This window comes from Erythrolamprus reginae, chromosome 9, assembly GCF_031021105.1.
Source record: "Erythrolamprus reginae isolate rEryReg1 chromosome 9, rEryReg1.hap1, whole genome shotgun sequence".
Taxonomy (NCBI): Eukaryota; Metazoa; Chordata; class Lepidosauria; order Squamata; family Dipsadidae; genus Erythrolamprus; species Erythrolamprus reginae.
The window spans coordinates 1,224,384-1,244,648 of NC_091958.1; the positions used below are offsets into that span (position 1 = coordinate 1,224,384).

General features: G+C 46.7%; 1 protein-coding gene across 2 annotated transcripts in view; it reads right to left on the minus strand.

Moving 5' to 3' along the window:
• Positions 1-19,881, minus strand: part of ZC3H18 (zinc finger CCCH-type containing 18) — a 42,206-nt gene extending 22,325 nt beyond the window's left edge. Inside the window, exons 1-9 of one of the 2 annotated variants that reach the window (XM_070761826.1) lie at positions 19,737-19,881; positions 18,224-18,840; positions 15,656-15,740; positions 14,695-14,849; positions 14,081-14,173; positions 13,016-13,173; positions 10,016-10,048; positions 8,738-8,864; positions 7,278-7,558 (exon numbers count right to left, since the gene is read on the minus strand). In XM_070761826.1, coding sequence (XP_070617927.1) covers positions 7,278-7,558; positions 8,738-8,864; positions 10,016-10,048; positions 13,016-13,173; positions 14,081-14,173; positions 14,695-14,849; positions 15,656-15,740; positions 18,224-18,826 — 1,535 coding nt within the window. In that variant the 5' untranslated portion in view covers positions 18,827-18,840; positions 19,737-19,881. Of the gene's footprint in view, positions 1-7,277; positions 7,559-8,737; positions 8,865-10,015; positions 10,049-13,015; positions 13,174-14,080; positions 14,174-14,694; positions 14,850-15,655; positions 15,741-18,223; positions 18,841-18,984; positions 19,001-19,736 lie in introns of those variants that run through there. The other variant, XM_070761827.1, reaches the window with a different exon arrangement.
• Positions 19,882-20,265: the final 384 nt, after the last annotated feature.

Sequence of the window (20,265 nt, forward strand, 5' to 3'; positions counted from 1 at the left end):
TCTGCTGCTTTTCTGCCCTTCCTGCTTCACCTCTGGTGGCCACAGAGAAAGGAAGAATTCTTTCCGGTCCGTGGAGATGAAATCACGGCGAGTTCAAACACACCCCTTTCTTCACCTGCTACAACCGCCACACCACAACATCTGCATTTCCTGGGCCGGATTCTTGCCTCAGCTTCAGTTTTCACAACCAGATACAAGTGACGGAGCAGCGAGAAAAACCCTCGGATGCCTCACCACTTTCTGCCAACTCACTCGGGGTGGTTGGCAGGGATCATCATCGGGCATCGGCTTCACCCAGCCACCTTGCCAGCAGCGCGAGAACCATGGGGCAGGTGAAACGTGGGGAGCGGTTGGGGGGCCAAAAAGGGATTTTTGAGCCAAGGTTTTGCCAGTTCCACACCATGGAAAACCTGTGCCGGCTCCAGCCCTTGCCTTCCCACCCGCCCGCCCCCGTGCCAACGGATTTAGTGGAGGCTGGGAGGATGGAGCAATGGGAGAGTCCAATTTCCGCTCAGACAGGAACTTCCTTTGGGGTGGGGCTGAACCCCCTGTGAACTCTCGGTCTAATTTACACCCTTGGTGTAAAACAAGTGTAACCAAGCAGGAAGAGGGAGATTGTGATCCCGCTGGTGAGACCCCATTTGGAATAATACTGTGCTCAGTTCTGGAGACCTCACCTACAAAAAGATATGGATAAAACCGAACGGGTCCAAAGATGGGCTACAAGAATGGTGGAAGGTCTTAAGCATAAAACTGATCAGGAAAGACTTGATGAACTCAATCTGTGTAGTCTGGAGGACAGAAGGGAAAGGGGGGGACACGATTGAAACATTTAAATATGTAAAAGGGTTAAATAAGGTTCAGGAGAGAAGTGTTTTAATAGGAAAGTAAACACAGGAACAAGAGAGCATAATCTGACGTCAGTTGGGGCAAAGATCAGAAGCAACGTAAGAAAATATTATTTTACCGAAAGAGTAGTAGATGTCGGAAACAAACTTCCAGCAGAGGTGGTTGGTAAAATCCACAGGAACTGAATTCAAACCTGCCTGGGATAAACATAGATCCATCCTAAGATAAAAATACAGGAAGTGGTATAAGGGCAGACTAGGTGGACCAGGAGGTCTTTTTCTGCCGTCAATCTTCCATGCTCCTATGGTAGCTGGAGTGAAGAGGGAATGTGTCCCCAGCATGTGTTCCCCCTGGAGCAAAGGTGGGGAGCCAGGGCTCTTTTTTGTGGACTTCGACTCCTATAATGCCTATGCCAACACGGCAGAGCCAAGCCTGCCACGCTCAGGAATTCTGGGAACTGAAACCCACAAGTCACGCAAGGGCCACGTTTCTCCCCCGGAGCAACGGAGGATGCAACTGCCAAGGAAGCGCAGAAATTAGCATGAAACAAGGAGCGTCGAAGAGAAGGGCGGATGTGAGAAGTTCCTGAAGGAAGCAGAGATGCAAATTTGCCACTTCTGCCCTGAGCCCAAACCATCTACAGGTAGTCCTTGACTTATAACCGTTCGTTTAATGACCAAAGTTGTAGCAATAGCAATAACAATAACACTTAGACTTATATAGCGCTTCCTAGTTCTTTAGAGCCCTATCTAAGCTATTTACAGAATCAACACAAATTGCCCCCAACAATCCGGGTCCTCATTTGACCCACCTGGGAAGGATGGAAGGCTGAATCAACCCTGACTAAGGGGTGAGATTTGAACTGCTGAACTACAGCTAGCAGGCTGCAGTGCTGCACTCTAACCACTGCGCCACCCCAGCTCTAGAATAGAGTTGGAAGGAACCTTAGAAGTTCTCTAGTCTGACCCCCTGTTCAATCAATCAATCAATCAATCAATCAGAATAGCAATAGAATTTAGACTTATATGCCACGCTGTTTAAGGGGTGACTTGATCGAAGTGTATAAAACCATGCATGGGATGGAAAAGTTGGATAGAGAAAAATTATTTTCTCTATCACACAATACTAGGACGAGGGGGCCCTCCCTAAAGCTCAAAGGTGAGAAAGTGAGGACAAATCAAGGGAAATATTTCTTCACCCAGAGGGTCCTTTGTTGATGGAATTCACTTCCAGAAGAGGTCGTGACCGCTGTCAGCCTGGAGAGCTTCAAGGCAGGATGAGACAGATTCATGGATGCCAAGTGTATCAGTGGTGGTTATTGAAACGGATGTCCATGTGCCGCCTCTATGTTGGTTGAAGCAGGCAAGATCCCCTTGGGTCCCATTTGTTGGGGGTCAAGGGAAAGATAGGGTCTTGCCTTCTCCTTCTGCTCAAGATCCCCATGGGGGGATTGGGGGGCCACTGTGGGACACAGAATGCTGGACTTCATGGGCTTTGGCCTGATTCAGCCGGGCTCTTCTTATGTTCTTATACTGCTTCCTAGTGCTTTCACAGCCCTCTCTAAGCGGTTTACAGAGTCAGCCTCTTGCCCCCAACAATCCGGGTCCTCATTTGACCCACCTGGGAAGGATGGAAGGCTGAGTCCACCTGGAGCTGGTGGTGAGATTTGAACTGCTGAACTACAGCCAGCTGTTAGCAGAAGTAGCTTGCAGTGCTCCACTCTAACCACAGCGCCACCAAGGCTCTTTTCAAACAGAAATAAAGTGACTTAGGATCCTTCTGGACTTTGCCTCCTCATGCTCACCTGAACAAAATCCAGAGGTTTGGCTACTGGCGTGTGCTTAGGGCAGTTGCAGGGTCCCTGGGGGTCATACCCCATCCCCTTTTGCGACCCTCTGACAAGCAAAGTCAGTGTGGCAGCCACTTCAGTTAACAGCTGCAGGGATTCCCTTAAAAGTTCACACAATGGGGCAAAACTCACTTAGCAATTGCCCTGCTTAGCAAACAATGTTGGCTGCTCCATTGTGGTCATATGCCAAGGACTCTCTCCACCTTGACAAGGAAGAGCCCTACAAGAGTTACACCTGCAGTCTTTTCCAGTGTTATCAAGCCGAGAATCTCTTATCTGCCTGGCAAGTTCTCAACGGCTGAATCATTACTACGGTATTTTTTTCGGAGCATAAGAGCATAACTTTTTCCTCCCCTAAAAGTGGGTGAAAATTTAGGTGTGTCTTATAGACTCAATGTGGGCGTTTTTGGCCTCCTGCACCCTCCGTGTGTCACGTTTTCGCCTCTGTAGGCCAAAAACAGGCCCATTTTTTTGTGAAAGCGGGCTGTGTAGAGCACCGCAGAGAGCTTCTGGTGGTTGGGGAGAGCAAAAACACAATGCACAGAGGCCAAAAACTATTTTTTTCTTGTTTTCCTCTTGTAATTTTAGCTGCATCTTATACTCTGAAAAATACAATAAATGGAGACCCGGTGCAGCCACCTCTCAACCAAAACACAACTTCCTCCGTTTTGTTACTCCCAAGAAAAAGACGAAACAATGTCGTCTGGTGGGGCCCAGGGGAAGAGCCTTTTCTGTGGCGGCCCTGACCCTCTGGAACCAACTCCCTCCGGAGATCAGAACTGCCCCCCACCCTCCCTGCCTTTTGCAAACTTCTAAAAACCCACCTCTGCCATCAGGCATGGGGAAATTGATTCCCCCAGGCCGTTTCATTTGATGCATGGTTTGTTTGGGATGCAGGATTGTTTTTATAATAAGGGTTTTAAACTGTCCTTTTTTAACCATTAGATTTGTACTATGTACTGTTGTTGTAAGCCGCTCCGAGTCTCTGGAGAGGGGTGGCATACAAATCTAATAAATAGTAATAAGTAATAAGTAATAATAATAATAATAATAATAATAATAACAACAAAAAATCTAAGCTGTTTAACAACACCTTGCGTTGAAATCCCTTTTTTAAAAAAAATATATAGCTAAAATATCTCCTTCTTCCTGTTGTTGTTGTTGTTGTTAGGTTTTTAGACTTGGAATCTCTCTCCTGTGCCAGATGACAGACATGGAGCCAGTCTTGCGTAATAGGCACTCTGGAATCTCCATCAAGTCATGTGACCCTGGGTAGCATCAATCCAGAACTACGCAAGAGGGCAAAGTTGCCAAGAGCTGAGCCAAGGTCTAATGATTAGGGAAAGCACAGCAGTCTATAAATACACTCAATTAAAGTGAAGTCACTGCTACTCCAAGGAAGAAGCCGACTAGTTAAATAGAAAGAATACACATGAAACAATTCTCCAGATAGCCATCTTCTTACAACACCACATTAAGAACTATATTTAGACACCAGTTTATGGAAAACACAGAAAGGTGTGACTCTGACTTTGGGTAATAAAGCATCATATACTGTGTAAAAGGATGCAACTAATTAAACACAGTGTAATAAAAATAAGCATTCCTGAAAGACAAAAATAAAACCTACTTCCCAGTTGCTCAAACATCAATAATAATTAATAATAATAATAATAATAATAATTATTATTATTATTTATTGGATTTGTATGCCGCCCCTCTCCGCAGACTCCGCAACCTTGTACGGTAGGTAGATTTGCAAATAAACTGATGAGGTTTGATAGAGTTGCAAAAGAAAAGAGCCCCTTTCCTTGCTAGAGGGAGAAAAATCATAAATGCAGGTGGTTTATTGAATGACTCTTCATATGAATCTTTACTCAAAAGGAAGTCAAGCTATATTCCATTTTGAAGTTTTAAAAAAGAGATTGGATCACCTTTTCTCTGGCGGTTGTTTGAACTTACTACCAAGAAAACTGATATTTAAGCAAAATATCTCCGGAATTAAAGGCATGTAACATTGGAGCCAATTTCTGAAAGATGAAGGCCGTATTTATTTTTAACTTATTTTAATTATTTCCACTTATACGCCCTCCCATGGGAAGCAACTCTGGGCAGTATACAGCAACCCAATAAAAGAGCATATGCAGAAAATAATTAGTACCATTGTGCAACAATGATGTAAAAAGCATTAAAAGCATTTAGTTGTTTTAGTATTGGATTGTTACATGCTGTTTTTATCATTGTTGTTAGCTGTCCCGAGTCTACGGAGAGGGGCGGCATACAAATCCAATAAAGAATAATAATAATAATAATAATAATAATAATAATAATAAACACCAAGCAACCTCAGGAACCCTGAAAACCAATCAAGTTCTTTTTATCAAATCCTCTCCAACACCGGGAAATCGCACCGAATTACGCAGGCCCAGCTGGAGCCTTTGTGGAAAACTAACAATGGGGTGAATCTCGGGGGGAGCACCATGCGTTCCACTCTAAGGTGGGAAGGCTCAGCAGCCTGGGAAAAATTGACTTTATGCAATCGGTGTACATTTCAGTCTTACATCAACAGGACCTCGTCAAATTAGTCACACACATTCATACTTTGGAGTTAAAAGCAAAGGTTGGGACACGATGCACTTTCCTGGCACGTGTAGAGCGATCCCAAGCCAAGGCGACGAAGCTGTTGGCACAGCTCAAAGCCAAGAATGCCAGAAATGACAGGGGAGGGGTCTGACAGTCCTCGGGCCGGGCTCGCTGCTCTGCCAAGAGCAAAGAACGCAAAGCCGGAGAGGCAACTGGCGTCGAGAAAAACACGCCGCACACAATAACAAGTCTACGGAGAGGGGCGGCATACAAATCCAATAAATAATAATAATAATAATAATAATAATAATAATAATAATAATAACAACAACAACATACAGAGTTGGAAGGGGCCCTGGAGGTCTTCTAGTCCAACCCCCTGCTTGTCAATGCCCCCCTGTCCATGCACATGGGATTCCCCCCATACTGCCCCCTACCCCACCCCATTCACACGTTTTTCGACTTCAGGGGGGCCAGGGGCATTCTTGGAGCCTGGGGAGGGTGAAAATGGCTTCCTTGCCTCCCCGGAGGCTGAAAACGCTTCAACTTGCGCAAGCTGAAAATCAGCTGGCTGGCAAGCACTGCAGATTAATTAGGGCAATGGTTCGTGGGTTGGCAGATATGGCTCCGTGTGCCACCTGTGGGCACACATGCCATAGGTTCACCATCACTGCCCTATACCATTCCAGACAAGTGGCTGTATATCCAGCCTCTTCTTAAAATCTTCCAGTGTTGGGGCATTCACAACATCTGGTGTCAAGCTGTTCCACTGGTTAATTGTTCTAACTGTCAGGAAATTTCTCCTGAGTTCTAAGTTGCTTCTCTCCTTGTTTAGTTTCCACCCATTGCTTCTTGTTCTACCCTTAGGTGCTTTGGGGAACAGCTTGACTCCTTCTTCTTTGTGGCAGCCCCTGAGATATTGCTGTGATGTCGCCCTTAGACCTTCTTTCCATTACGCTAGACAATCCCGGCAACCGTCCCTTTTAAGGACAGAAATAAAAGCCAGTATCTAGGACAACTCAGTGGGATGCCTCGTTCCAGTCTGTTCCCAACAACTTCCAACCCCACCAATACCAAGAAAAGCCCACATTCTGCACCAGTTATTTAAACTGCTTAAAAAGAAGGGAAGGATTTTTTGGGGAAGGACAAAGACACGGGCGAACCCCCAGAATCCTTCTGTAATTTGCGGCGGAATCAGACAACATTCCCAACAGAGATTTTAAAAATTCTCCAAGCAGGGGCCTGCGCTTCCCCTGCCTTTGGGGATAACCTCGATCCTAACTCTTCCAAGCACATGCCTTGGACTATGCTCAACATTCCCAGAGCTGATCTAAGGAGATGTTCTTCTGGGCTGTGAGCCACATGGGCCGAGGAACATGGCACTAGAACCAAGTCCCCAAACTTGCAACTTTAAGACTCTTGGGCTTCAACTAAAGCCCTACATGACTTAGGACCAGATTACGGGACCGTCTTTTGCCTTGTGTATCCCAGTGACCGGTCAGGTCCCATAGAGTTGGTCTTCTCCAGGTCCCGTCAACCAGGCAATGCCGCTTGGCGGGGCCTAGGGTAAGAGCCTTCTCTGTGGGGGCCCCGGCCCTCTGGAATCAACTCCCTCCAGGGATTCGTACCGCCCCCACCCTCCTGGCCTTCCGCAAGGCTTTAAAGAGTCACCTTTGCCAGCAGGCTTGGGGCCGTTGAGTGTTAGGCCTAGCTCTGGCCTACGATTGGAATATACATGGGATGAGTTTGGATGATTGTTTTGGGGGTTTAGATTTGATTTTAAATTTAGATTTCTTATGCATTGTGTTTTTGTGCCTATTTTGTTGTGAGCCGCCCTGAAATCTGTGGAGAAGGGGGGCGTAGAAATCTAATTAATAATAATAACAACTCGCGGAATCCCGCAGCTATTGGGAAATTGTGGGAAGTTGAAGTCCGTGAGTCTTAAAGTTGCCGAGCGTGGAGACCCCCGCAGGAGACCCCCAAGCGCAATCCATACCTGGCCGGCTGTGGCGATCGAGGCTTTGGCTTCTCTTTCTCCTTCTCCCGCTCTTTCTCCCGCTCCCGTTCTCGGTCCCGGTGTGGTCGGTCCTTGTCATCTCGCTTGATGCGCTCCCGCTCCCTCTCCCACTCTTCTTTCCGCCTCTGGCGCTCCTTGTCCCGCTCCCGCTCCCTTTCACGCTCCCGCTCTCTTTGCCGCTTTTCGCGCTCCCGTTCCCGCTCCCTCTCTCGTTCCCGTTCCCGCTGCCGATTCTCCCGATCCCTCTCTCGCTCCCTTTCCTGGGGAAGGAAAGAAAGAATAAGCCAGGTTACGGATCGCCTTTGACCCACAGCAAGTCACAACTTGGAAAGTCTTCAGTTGGCTCAACAACCCTTAATGACTCCATTCTCTGGATGTCTATTCCCAGAGGCCCACCATTAAACTAATAAAATTACAGGTTGCTCCTCTCCAAGCTTTCTTCCAATCTCTATGTGAATAAGAGCTGCGCTTCTCGTTTCTCAAAATTCCTGGAGCAATTTGAGACACACATGCAAACAATGCTAGCTAATGGATGGAGAGACTGCAGGTAAGTCCTCGACTTACAACAGTCCATTCAGTGACTTTTTAAAGTCATAACAGCACTGAAAATAAGTGACGTGGCCGTTTTTCACCCTTAAGAGCCACCTGATCAAAACTCACCCACTTGGCAAACTCATATTTTATGACACTCCCAAGGGTTTCCGGGTCATACGATCCCCTTTTGCGACCTTCTGACAAGCGGAGTCCGTGGGGAAGCCGGGTTTATTTAACAACTGTGCCATTAACGTAACCACCGCAGTGATTCATTGAGAAATGTGGCAAGAAAAATCATACAATGGGACAAGGAAAGTCGTAAAAAGGGAGGGGCCGAAACTCACTGAATAATTATCTCGCTCGGCAAGGAAGGAATTTTGGGCTCAATTGTAGTCGGTAAATCGAGGAATCCGGCATTGCTACAACCAAATGGGTTACACTTGAGCCGCTTCAGAACAAGCACCGGTCCGAAATAAACATCCCAGTGACCGATAAAAGCCCACAGAGTTGGCCTTCTCCAGGTCCCGTCAGCCAAGCAATGTTTTCTGGTGGGGCCGCGGGGAAGGGCCTGCTCTGTGGCGGCTCCGGTCCTCTGGAACCAACTTCTTCCCGAGATTTGTACGGCTCCCACCCTCATGGCCTTTCAAAAGGCCTTAAAAAAACACAGCACTGTCCGGGCAGTAGCTATGAGTGCATGAACGTTTAATTTTGGGGTTTTGAGTCCCATCGAGATTGTCTGGCACAGAAGTCAAATAAATAAATATGTTTATAATTCTACTTTATTATTGTGTTTTTTTATTCTTGTAAGCCGCTGTGAGTCCACTTGGAGAAGGGCGGACTATAAATCTAATCAAATAAATAAAAAATAAATAAAAGAAGAAGCCTAGCCCGGTGCAGGCTCTTACCTTGCTCAGTCTGTAATTGCGGTAGGGGTCTGGATCGGTGTACTGTACCCTGAAGTTCTCATACTGTCCCCCCCGCCACAAGCGTTCGATTTCGTAATCGTAGTAGGGATCAGCATATGGATCAAGCCTACGGGACAATGGAAGGAAGAGGAGCGATTGATCCCATGTTGTTCCCCACAGTTATTGGCCGCAGGGTCATATATTCAGCCCCCCTCACTTGGAGGCAAGAAGCATGTTTCCCAGGGGATGGCCGCTTTGCAATCATCATACAAGCACAAAGAGCCATCCGCCCCCCTCCAAAATTCCAGATTCAGGCAAATCATGTTAACTTTTCAACGCAACCCCGCCACCCCCCAGTCTTTTGGGATTCATCTTTGAAAAACAAGTGGGGAGCAGAAAATGGAAGATGCTCCAAAGGGACACAAGGCCCTGGCTAGGAGAAGGCTTTAATAGCAATAGCAATGGCATTTAGACTTATATATCGCTTTTTCAGTGCTTTCCCAGCCCTCTCTAAGTGGTTTACAGAGTCAGCCTCTTGCCCCCAACAATCTGGGTCCTCATTTGACCCACCTCGGAAGGATGGAAGACTGAGCCAACCTTGAGCCGGTGGGGAGATCTGAACTGCTGAACTACAGCTAGCAGTCAGCTGAAGGAGCCTGCAGTGCTGCACTCTAACCACTGAGCCACCTGGGCTCTAACGGATCAGTGGATCATGCTTGGCTTACGCTAAGAAGGGTGCAGTTAGAGTCCTCTATTATTTTATCCATGCTATTAGTTCTGATTCCCGTTCTTGGGGGAAAAATGTAGCAGAATGAAGAGCAGAGTGCTCCGCATGTCATTAGTTACCTAACTGGTATACGAACCATTAGCCCAAGCAAATACTTTCTGGATTATACCCGAAGTCAGCACAGTGATAACTCTTTATGAAAAATGCTCATGATAATCAGTGACTGAATCACATGGAAATAACAACAAATGGATTTTGGAATAAGTTTTGGAAAGTGTAGGGTTGCTCCTCTACTCTCTCTCCCACCTTCTGGGATGTCTTCAGGAAATGCCATCTATTTATTTTTTTTGTACTTCTAGATGTCCATAATTATTTAAAGGTCTTGCTATTGCTGTAAATGTTGCCACATGGCAACCGCCAAACACACAAGCGTGCGGGCACAAAAGGGCCAGATGGAAACAAACAACTCTGCAACCACAGGCTCTGAAGAATTGAAATGAAAGTAACACTGGCCCGATTATGACTGCACGAGCAACGGGGATATTGCTTACCCATAATTAACGTTCTCTTTGACGTCTGGGTCACTGGTAGTTTTGAGGAAACCGGTGGAGAAAAATAGATTTATGAATCAATTAGCCATAATCATGTGTTAGTTATTCTCAAAGCAAACTGAAATGGTTTCAAAAATAGATTCTTGGGGAAATGAAATGATGCAAAGTGGGAAAAATTTCCAAATGACCAAACCACTCGAGATGGACTTAGTATTTTTGACACCTTTAGCAAACTATGTTATTTTAATCTCTGACGTAGCCTTTATTCCAAACAGTGAAAATCAATAAATGTGTAGAATTTTATAATCTTAACATCTGAGAATCCAACAAATGAGAATAAAATGAAGCCTCTGAAAGACACTGCACCTCAGTTTTAGAAACGGAGAAGTTCCCTCCAGAAAAATATAGCAATGAAACATTACCCACCCTGGAAAGTTTCCTATGTTGATCATTTGATGAGGTTATAAATAATATTTCAATACATTTAAAGGCATGCTTTAGAAGAACAACCAATTCAGAGTAATGTCCTGAAGTGGAAAAAACAAACAGGGGCCCATTACTCGGATCAATGGCCAGAGCGCTTGCCAAAGGTCAACTTGCCTGGGTCTTGAATTAATGATGACAAGAAAAACCTTTGCAGAATTTATTTGATTTGATTTATTAGACTTGTATGCCGCCCCTCTCCGCAGACTCAGGGCGGCTCACAACAGTGATAAAACAATATACAGTAACAAATCTAATATTAAAAGTATAAAATATCAAATCTAATATTAAAAGTCTAAAAGCCCCATTATTTAAAAAGCATACACACAAACATACCATGAATAAAACTACATAGGCAAGGGGAGATGTCTCAGTTTCCCCATGCCTGATGGCAGAGGTGGGTTTTAAGGAGTTTACGAAAGTCAAGGAGGGTGGGGGCAATCTTAATCTCTGAGGGGAGCTGGTTCCAGAGGGTCGGGGCCGCCACAGAGAAGGTTCTTCCCCTGGGTCCCGCCAGCCGATACTGTTTAGTCGACGGGACCCAGAGAAAGCCAACTCTGTGAGACCCAACCGGCCGATGGGTCTCGAAAATATTCTGGTCCGGTGCCATGAAGGGCTTTATAGGTCATAACCAGAAACTGATCGGCAACCAATCTGTTATTTACTGTTACGTTTCTGGTAACAGCTTCATGTTGTGAATTTACATACAATGCAACTAAAGATGTGAAGAGGCTACTGGCCCCATCATGCCTAGCTTTACAATGGTTCCTTTGGCTTCATTCTGCTGAAGAGGGCTTTGCGGAAGTGGTTTAAGTCAACTGGACTGGTTCAAAAAGACTGGGTGAGACCCCAGGTCAAAGGATCTTCGGAGAGGGGCAGCATACAAATCTAATAAATTATTATTATTATTATTAAATTGTTATTATCTATGGTCCATACATACCAATCCACTCAAAACTGCCGGAGACACTTAAACCTCCTTCCCAAAGCTCTCTCTGAGGAGGCCCTAACTCAGGGGTGGGTTACGGTGTTCTTTGCTGCCAGTTTGCTCAGGGAGGCGTTTTGGGGGATTGGGTGGGGGCATGTGCAGGATTTTTTTTAAAAAACCAAGATGGTGCCACCTATGGTGCCACTGGGAGAACTGTTTGGAAACTCCAGATCGTGCAGAATGCAGCTGCGAGAGCAGTCATGGGCTTCCCTAGGTATGCCCATGTTACACCAACACTCCACAGTCTGCATTGGTTGCCGATCAATTTCCGTTCACAATTCAAAGTGTTGGTTATGACCTTTAAAGCCCTTCATGGCATCGGACCAGAATATCTCAGAGACCGCCTTCTGTCGCACGAATCCCAGTGACCGATTAGGTCCCACAGAGTGGGCCTTCTCCGGGTCCCGTCAACCAATCAATGTCGGTTGGCGGGCCCCAGGGGAAGAGCCTTCTCTGTGGCGGCCCTGACTCTCTGGAACCAGCTCCCCCCTACCCTGCTTGCCTTTCATAAACTCCTTAAAACCCACCTTTGTCATCAGACATGGGGGAACTGAGACATCTCCCCCGGACCTATTCAATTCAATTTATGTATGGTATGCTTGTATGTGTGTTTGCTTAAATAATGGGGTTTTTTAATATTTTAAATTGTTAATTATTAGATTTGTCATGAACTGTTTTATTGTGTTGTGAGCCGCCCTGAGTCTACGGAAAGGGGCGGCATACAAATCTAATAAATAATAATAATAATAATAATAATAAGTGGCTCGGGGCGTGGCAGGCCTGGGCCGCTGCTGGTCCTGCAATGATTTAATGAAATGCAGCTATTCCGCTTTACATGCGCAGTGCTGCCATCAGGATCCAAAAAATGAAATTATGCCCACCGAGGAGGATATAATCGAAAAAACAGCGTGTGCCGAAATGGATAGCCTAACCCACAAATTAAAAAATACAGATGAGCTAGATCATACTAACTGTTGGAATAGGTTCTAGGATTGGATGAAAAAAAGGAAAAAGCAAAGACAGAGAGTTAATAAATGTTAGAAACTTTGGAGAGCAAATGTCAAGAGGATTGGTCATAAAAAGAAAAAAAAGGAAGGGACAGAAAAGGAGATACCTGAATAAGATCATTGCTATAATTTGATGTATATTATGTACATCGATGTGTGTAATATAAAATAAGCACTATTAGAGCTGTATTACAGGCATGTCACAAATTCTCCAACTTTTAAAAAAATGTTTTTCGTGTTGTGTTTGCCTTTTGTATGTTATAAATAAAGTTTATTTTTAAAAAAAGGATTCAAGGAGTCGCTTTGGATAGCAGCATGGGCGGTGCATAAATGTAATCAATGAATAAACGGCTATGCTGGTGATAAAAACACACCAGGCTGCAGGCACCCTGGGTTGTGCTCTGCAGACAGGATGGGACAACAGTGCACCAGCGGCTAACGGATCGGCCAACAGCGCCCTCTGGTGTCTGGCAGTGGGACTGGAGAGGAAGGCACAGAAAGCGGCAGCAGGCCCCTCCCTACCTTGAATCCCGCACATCCCGAGTGATGCGATAATTCCAGTCTCGTAAAAATTCATTTTCCTTGTCGAATTCGCGCTCGTCTTCCCCAATCGTTACTGTAAACCGTTTTTCTTCAAAATCGGGTTCTTGTTCTTTCCTCATCGTAGCCTTTTTCAGCACCTGGTGGTGGTGGTGGGGAGAATGGGCGGGAGCGTTAGTTTCCCAAAGGGACGGCAACATTGCCACAGCATCCCTCCCCAGCTGGACACCTCCAGAATTCCCAAGGGGCACATCCAGAAGGCTGGCACATCTGGAAAAGCCCCAAGTTGGGAAATCTGCTTTTGCGTTTTAGAATAAAAGGGAATTTTCAGATTAGGATTCTGAACAACTGGCCCTTTTTTTAGAACCAGAAAGGTTGAATTGTCAGGTCTGCTTCGCTCAGAATTTAGGAAAGTAAAATTCAGAGTCCATTTTGAACTTCAAAGGTCACTTTTACTAAATCAGAAGTGAAGGTATCAAAAGAAAAGTCGGAAGAAAAAGGCGTGAGAGAAGCCTATTACAAAGTAACCCCAACACCCCCCTTGGCAGTTCATCCAATCCCCATTGTCCACATTCGTCAGGTGGATGTCACTCTTGGAACTTTTGGAATGCGTGGCCGTTAACCTTGGCTCGTTGATAAGCACGTCTGCTCTGCACATCTGTGCCAGCTCACGGCTGCCCCCCTTCTTCACCCTTTCTTAAGCAAAATCAAAACGTCTCTGGGCTCCTCCAGCAAACTCCCCCCCCAATCCCAAATGCCTCCCTCCAGCCCCTGTTTCTTATGACAGCTTTCAGCAGTTGAAGATAGGAAGAAACGCAGCAAGGCTGACATTACTTCTTTATGTTAGAGGTGTACAACGCACCTGGAAATAAACACGCTTCCCCCCCCTCCCCACTCAGGTGACTTAACAGAACTTTGAGGATGAATCTTGAGTACCATTCATTCAGCGCTTTTTGTCCCTGAATGAGTGGCTGGTAAATGAGGACTCCGAATTAGAGGGGCTTCTCAGCCCTTCCTCTCCCCTGTCCTGCCCAAGAACCGGCTTACCTCCTTGGCATGTCGGAGGCCCCGCTCCCAGGCACTTTCTGTTGGAGGGTCAGGAGGTGGGGGAGGGAAGATTTCATCCACACCGGGCCCTCCCTGTTAAGAAAGAGGGGAGGAAGATTCCAGTGATGCTCACGGTCACAAAGCCATCTTTCTTACTCCAGAAAAGCTATCAATGGCTAGGTGATTGGCCTCACTTTGCTCCTAGGTTGCCCGTGAGGAACTACAGTGTTTCCCACAGGTGCGGCATGGCTCAGGTAGACTGGATTCTTAGTCCAGAAGAGAAACTGTGAAAACACTGAAGTATCCGGCTTCTCTCTGCTCCAATCAGTGTTGCTTGTACAAGACTTCCAGTATCTCTGCTCTTCTAATATTAAGACCCACAAGGTTCTAACACAAGATCCCCAAATGCATGCCACGCTTATTACGTGGCCTGGCTCTGCCATCTCCTCCTCCTCCTCCATGTCTCGCGCTCATTATCCATTTTGAAACAAGGGGCGGTAGAAGAGACACTGAGCAACCAATCCAGGGGTGCTCATTTCCCCCAAATTCTCATACCACAGACAGGGTCACAGCATCCTCAAATTCAGGCAATAATCACTGATACAATACTGTACCCAAGGGTTGGCTGGCATCAGAGGGTGAGGACCAGGGCCAATAGGAGGGGCACCATTAGAAGAGAAAGGAACTGGCTTGGTAATCAGAGAGTAGTTTCCTTTGTCATTCACCCCAGGATGAATAAATCGGCAGTTATTGCCCCAAGTGCAGTTCCCTGTGGAGAAATAAACAGAAAGGCTTAAAAAAAGGCCCAAACAAAACACACTTCACACAAACCACCTGTCTGAGAAAGTCGGTCAACACAATGCAACCCTTCCCTTGCCTCGTCCTGTTCTTCAACCACTGAGATATGTGCAGGAGATTCACATAACACGTTTCTAGAGAATTATTCGGGTTTATTTGAATAAATTGTATTCTGTACTACAAATGTTTTCCTTGCACCATTTGTACAATGAAGTAAAACAACAGAAAAAAGACTTTACAACAAAATTATTCAAAAATTGAAACGGTAGCACAAAACGCATCAGAACCAAAAACACACACCAAAAATTGGGTTTTTTTTTTTTTTAAAAAGTTGCTGTCCAAACAATCAACAATGGCTGCAGGAGACAATCGTGCTAAATTCATGTTGATCAAAATAGTTGTGTAATGCTGACAGCTTTTTAAATTAAGGGTTCTTAAAATTGTTTGATTGTTTTTTATACTCCTGTTTTTATATTGTTAGCCGCCCAGGGTCGGTAAGGAGTTAGGCGGCCTTCAAATCACATTAATAAACAAACAAACAAAGTTTCCATATGCTGAGACAGTGTCACTGGATGAGGGTTACTGTCTTTTTCATGTTTGGGCTTCTTTAAAGCATTTGAATATTGAGATATTTTGGTGTCAGGTGGCCTCTGACCGCTAAGAAGTCATCTAAAGAACAGGGGAGAAGTCACAAGATTCTGAAGGGTGGCTGCCCAAGAAACGGCGGTTCCTTGCTGTGGTTCATGAGGAAGGGACCCAACTGGCTTTAATGTGTACCTTTCACAAAAAAACGGCAGGTAAGACGTGGCCTCATTTTTCTGTCATTGGGATCTTTCACCTCTCCCTCCTCCAGGTCATCATCCTGAAAGACACAGAGAGACAGGAACTCACAAGGCAGAAGTTGCAATGACAGCAAGCCTTCAACCATGAGAATTGGACCAACCCAAGATGAGAAACCAGAGATTCCCACAGCCCACTTGTTCCTCAACATGTGAATGGTTGTAAGAGGACACACATTTGATCTCCACAAGTTTTTCTGATGCTCCTCGCGAGCATTCTCTTCTAACGCTCTTTGCTCAGACTTTTGAAAGTGACCAGGCAGGAAGTTGGCTTTCCACACCTCTCCTCAGCCCAACCACTGAGGAATATGCCTTCTCTGTGGCGGCCCCGGCCCTCTGGAACCAACTCCCCCCGGAGATTAGAATTGCCCCCACCTTCCCTGTCTTTCATAAACTACTCAAGACTCACTTATACCGCCAGGCATGGGGGAGTTGAGATATTCCTTTCCCCTAGGCCATTACAAGTTATGCATGGTATGTTTGTGTGTATGTTTGGTTTTATAATAAGGGTTTTTAGTTGTTTTTTATTATTGGATTGTTCATGTTGTTTTATCATTGTTGTTAGCCGCCCCGAGTCTACGGAGAGGGGCGGCATACAAATCCAATAAATAATAATAATAATAATTATTATTATTATTATTATTATTATTATTTCTTGCTCTCATCCTGCAGGCTTAACTGCGACAATGTGAGCACTACCTACCCTTGGAAAGACTCAGCAGATGGCTTAATTCGTCTTCAAAAAGGTGAAGCAGATCTTGCAACATGGGGTAGGACAAGTACGCATGGAACTGAAAGCTAGCGCTAAGAAAATGCTTTGCAACAATTTTCTAAATTAATATTGGAGGCCTCAGATAATAAAATGCTGATGGCCATTTCTCCAGAATCTGTGCCTATCTAAGGATTTAACCCCTGCAACAACCCACAATGTCAACAAAAGTCATGCTTTCTGAGGGAAGAAGAAACTTTTTGAATTTCTGAACAAACTGGTGTCTGACATAGATATTAACTATCATCTGGCAGGAAATATATGGGCTTCAGAGCTTCTTGGTCATTTCAGCTCATCTGCACTTGGCTTCCTTGTCACTTCCTACTTCAAGTATTCATCACAACAGGCCTCCCTCTTTTCTCCTGGGAGGAACACAATTCTTGCTTTGCAGCCTCAGATGTTATCTGGCTATCTACAGGGGTCCTTAGGGCCACCCCTTCCCAATCCAGACCAAAGGCCAAGCTGGATGTCTATGAAATGACAGATCGTTCCACCACTGACGTCAGGGGCTGAGCGTGGCCAGTAGAGCGCTGGAAAACGGTGTGGAGATTCACCAACTGCTCTGGACGCAAATGTTGCTACATTCTGAAGCATTGGAGCGGTTTCCCAATTTTTGGCAATGGTCATAACTGCGGAAAGTCTGGCAGTTGAAACCTATGCATTGGAGGGTGCTTGGTTTGAGAGAATTAATGCCACCCACAACCTTTGGCTCTGCTTGTTCTGAAGCAGTTGAGGTTTATAGCAACTAAAGGGCTTTTCTGAGAAATGAGGTTAATAGCATAACCCCACACCCAAGGTAATCACCCAAACTGATCAGCAACTTTTTGCACAGAAACAATGCAAGTTTGTCATTATTATGTTGCTGTTCTTTCTGAGTAGCTAAAACATTTATGATGTTAGGTAAGGAAATGGCTAGATTAGAATTACACCCAGCAATGTTACGGTTTTGGAATAAGCTGGTTTACCTACGCTCCCTAAGCTGCACTGGCTTCCTATTAGTTTCCAGGCACAATTCAAGATGTTGGTTATTACCTATAAAGCTGTTTAACTGTTTTAATATTGGACTGTCATATGCTGTTTTACTACTGTTGTTAGCCGCCCCGAGTCTACGGAGAGGGGCGGCATACAAATCCAATCCAATCCAATTCAAATCAAATCAAAGCTCTACATGGCTCAGGACCAGACTATTTACAGGACCTTCTCTTGCCATATACCTCCCAGGGATCAATAAGAGGACACAGAGTTGGCCTCTTCCAGGTCCCATTGACTAAGCAACGCAGGTTGGTGGGACCACAGGGGAGGGCCTTCTCTGTGGCCGCCCCAGCTCTATGGAATCAACTATCCCCCGATGTCCATACTGCTCCCACCCTACTGGCCTTCCGTAAGGCCATAAAGACCTGGCTTTGCCGGCAGACCTGGGGCACCATGAATGAACAACTATCATGCCCAAATCATATGAATGTTTAGTATGCCTGTTGTGGTGATTGATTAATTTATGTTTTTTTAAAATTAGGGCTTTATAATTTTTTAGATTTTAAATTTGACTTTTTAATCCTTTTGTATATATAATAAATAAATAATGCATGTCTAAGATCCCACTTGAGAAAGCAGCCCTTTATTGTCCTTTCTGTATGAGAAAGGGCTGTGGGGACCTGCTTCGTACCAGGGACACTCTTGGTGGGGAGGAGAGGGTGGGGGAAGGGGAATCCCAAGACTGCAGAAGGGAGCGAAACTTACGTCAATCTCGCCATCATCAATTTCTCCGTCTTCTTCCTTCTTCTTGTCCTTGGGAGTCTCCTGCCCATCCTTCTCATTGTTGCTTTTGGGGGTAGTCTGTTTTTCATCTCCGGGAGGCTCGTCTCCCTTTTCTTCCTCCTCTTCCTCCTCCTCCTCCCCCACAGCCTTGTCAGCCTCCTCGTCTGCGGGACCAGTGCTAGGCTCCTCGGGAACCTCCTCATCATAATCCAGTTCATGCTCATCCAGTTCCCGAATGACCGAGGAGGCTTCATCACCCAGGTCATTTGCCCCCTTTGCCACTTGCTCAACACGCAGGGAGGACTTGAGCGGTTGCCTTTGATCATTATGATCAGAGTCTGGAGACTTGGTTTCGCTTAAATGGTCCTCTTCCTCTGAGGGAAGGCCTTCCTCCTCCCCATGGCTCAATGTTCTAGTTGCCCGATCTCCACTTTTCCCCAAACAGGCACCCTGTCCTTCCTCCCCATCCTGCTCTGAACTACCCCCTTTCAGGATCTCATCATCAGAGGGCTGGTGGCCATCCTCCTCTTCCTCTTTCTCACTGGGAGAGCGGGGTTTTTGCTGAAGTGTTTCAGAAACATCCATCAGGACCCACTAGTCTGGAAGAGAGAAAAGGGTCAGATTAAAAGAAAAAAAAGGAACAAAAGTGGATTCATAGCTGCTTCTCTTAAGTAGAAATTGTTAAGCCATCAAGGCATTTTAAACTTGCAATGCACTCCACCATCCCATATTTAAATACTGACCCACAAAAGTGTGCGGATGAGATTCTCAAAGAAGTGATGTTTTGTAGTATCTAAAGGCCAAAGATTATATGTTAGAAGCTGCCCCGAGTTCTCAGAGAGGGGAGGTATATAAATCCAATAAATCCAATCAATCAATCAAGTAAATCAAAAGCACTGACAACTTCTTCCTGACAAGATTTTAACTTTTTTAACAGAAACTGTCCATTTCTGACCACAAAGCAATCTAGGTATAAATTAAAGTCTCAAGAGACAGACAGACACTCCCCTCCTGCAGCCAAGTTAAGTATGGATCCCCTTCACCCTGTCAACGCAGGCAGTGGATAATGGGACCCATAGTCCATTCTATTCCATCCAATGGAATACAATCCCACAGACCTTGGAAGAGACCCCAGTCCCAGCACCCCCCACTTCAGGCTAGTGAGGAGGCCAAGGACTCCGTCCCTGGCCTTCGGAGGGTCATCGGAAGGAGCCCCCAGCCCTTCCGGCCTGCACAGCATGGGAGTTGTAGTCCCGTCGCCCGCGGGCGCCCTCGAGGTCAGCGCCTCCCCGCAAGAGAAGGCGGCTGAGGGGGCGCCGGGGCTCGGAGGCCGCCGCCCGCTGGTGGGCCTGGGGCTCAGGCGTCAGGCCGGGCCTCCCCGGAGGAGCAGCGGAACGCCAGGCAGCGACGCCCCCGGCGCCTTCCCTGAAGCATCGAGGCCGGCCCGCGCCTCCCCGGCCCCCGCAGCCCGTCAGCGGGTCTCGCCGCTCCTCACCTGGCCGAGCGGGAGGGGGTCGGGGGGAGGGAGCGGGGAAGCGGCTCCGGGAAGCGGCGGGGCGCGCGCGACAAGGCCTCTACTGGCGGCAGAGCAGGGCGGCCATGGCGTGACGTCATGCAGGCGCGACGCCGCCAGAGACGGCGGCGGCAGCGGCTGCGACGGCCTTCCAGACCTTCTCAGCGCGCCTGCGCCGGCCGGGCAGTACGAGGCCAACGAGGAGTGGGCGGGGCCGAGCCGATTCGGGGAAAGTGACAGTCGGGCATGGCCCGCCCCCTTTGGAAGCCCGGCTTAGCCAATCAGGAGACGGGCAGAAGGAACCTTACCGACTGCTTAAGAGGCTGGCGGGTTCAGCTCTGGGTCGGCTGGGAGGGGAGGATGGGCTTTGTAGTTCGATAGGTGTGGGGCCGCTGGGCACTTGGTGAGACATAGGTGGCACCCGGTCCCTTCCCGGGCAGGAGAGGACCGGAGTGGGAGCCTCCGCTGCCCTGGGACAACAATGCCCATGCTCCACAACCCGCCCCTTCCC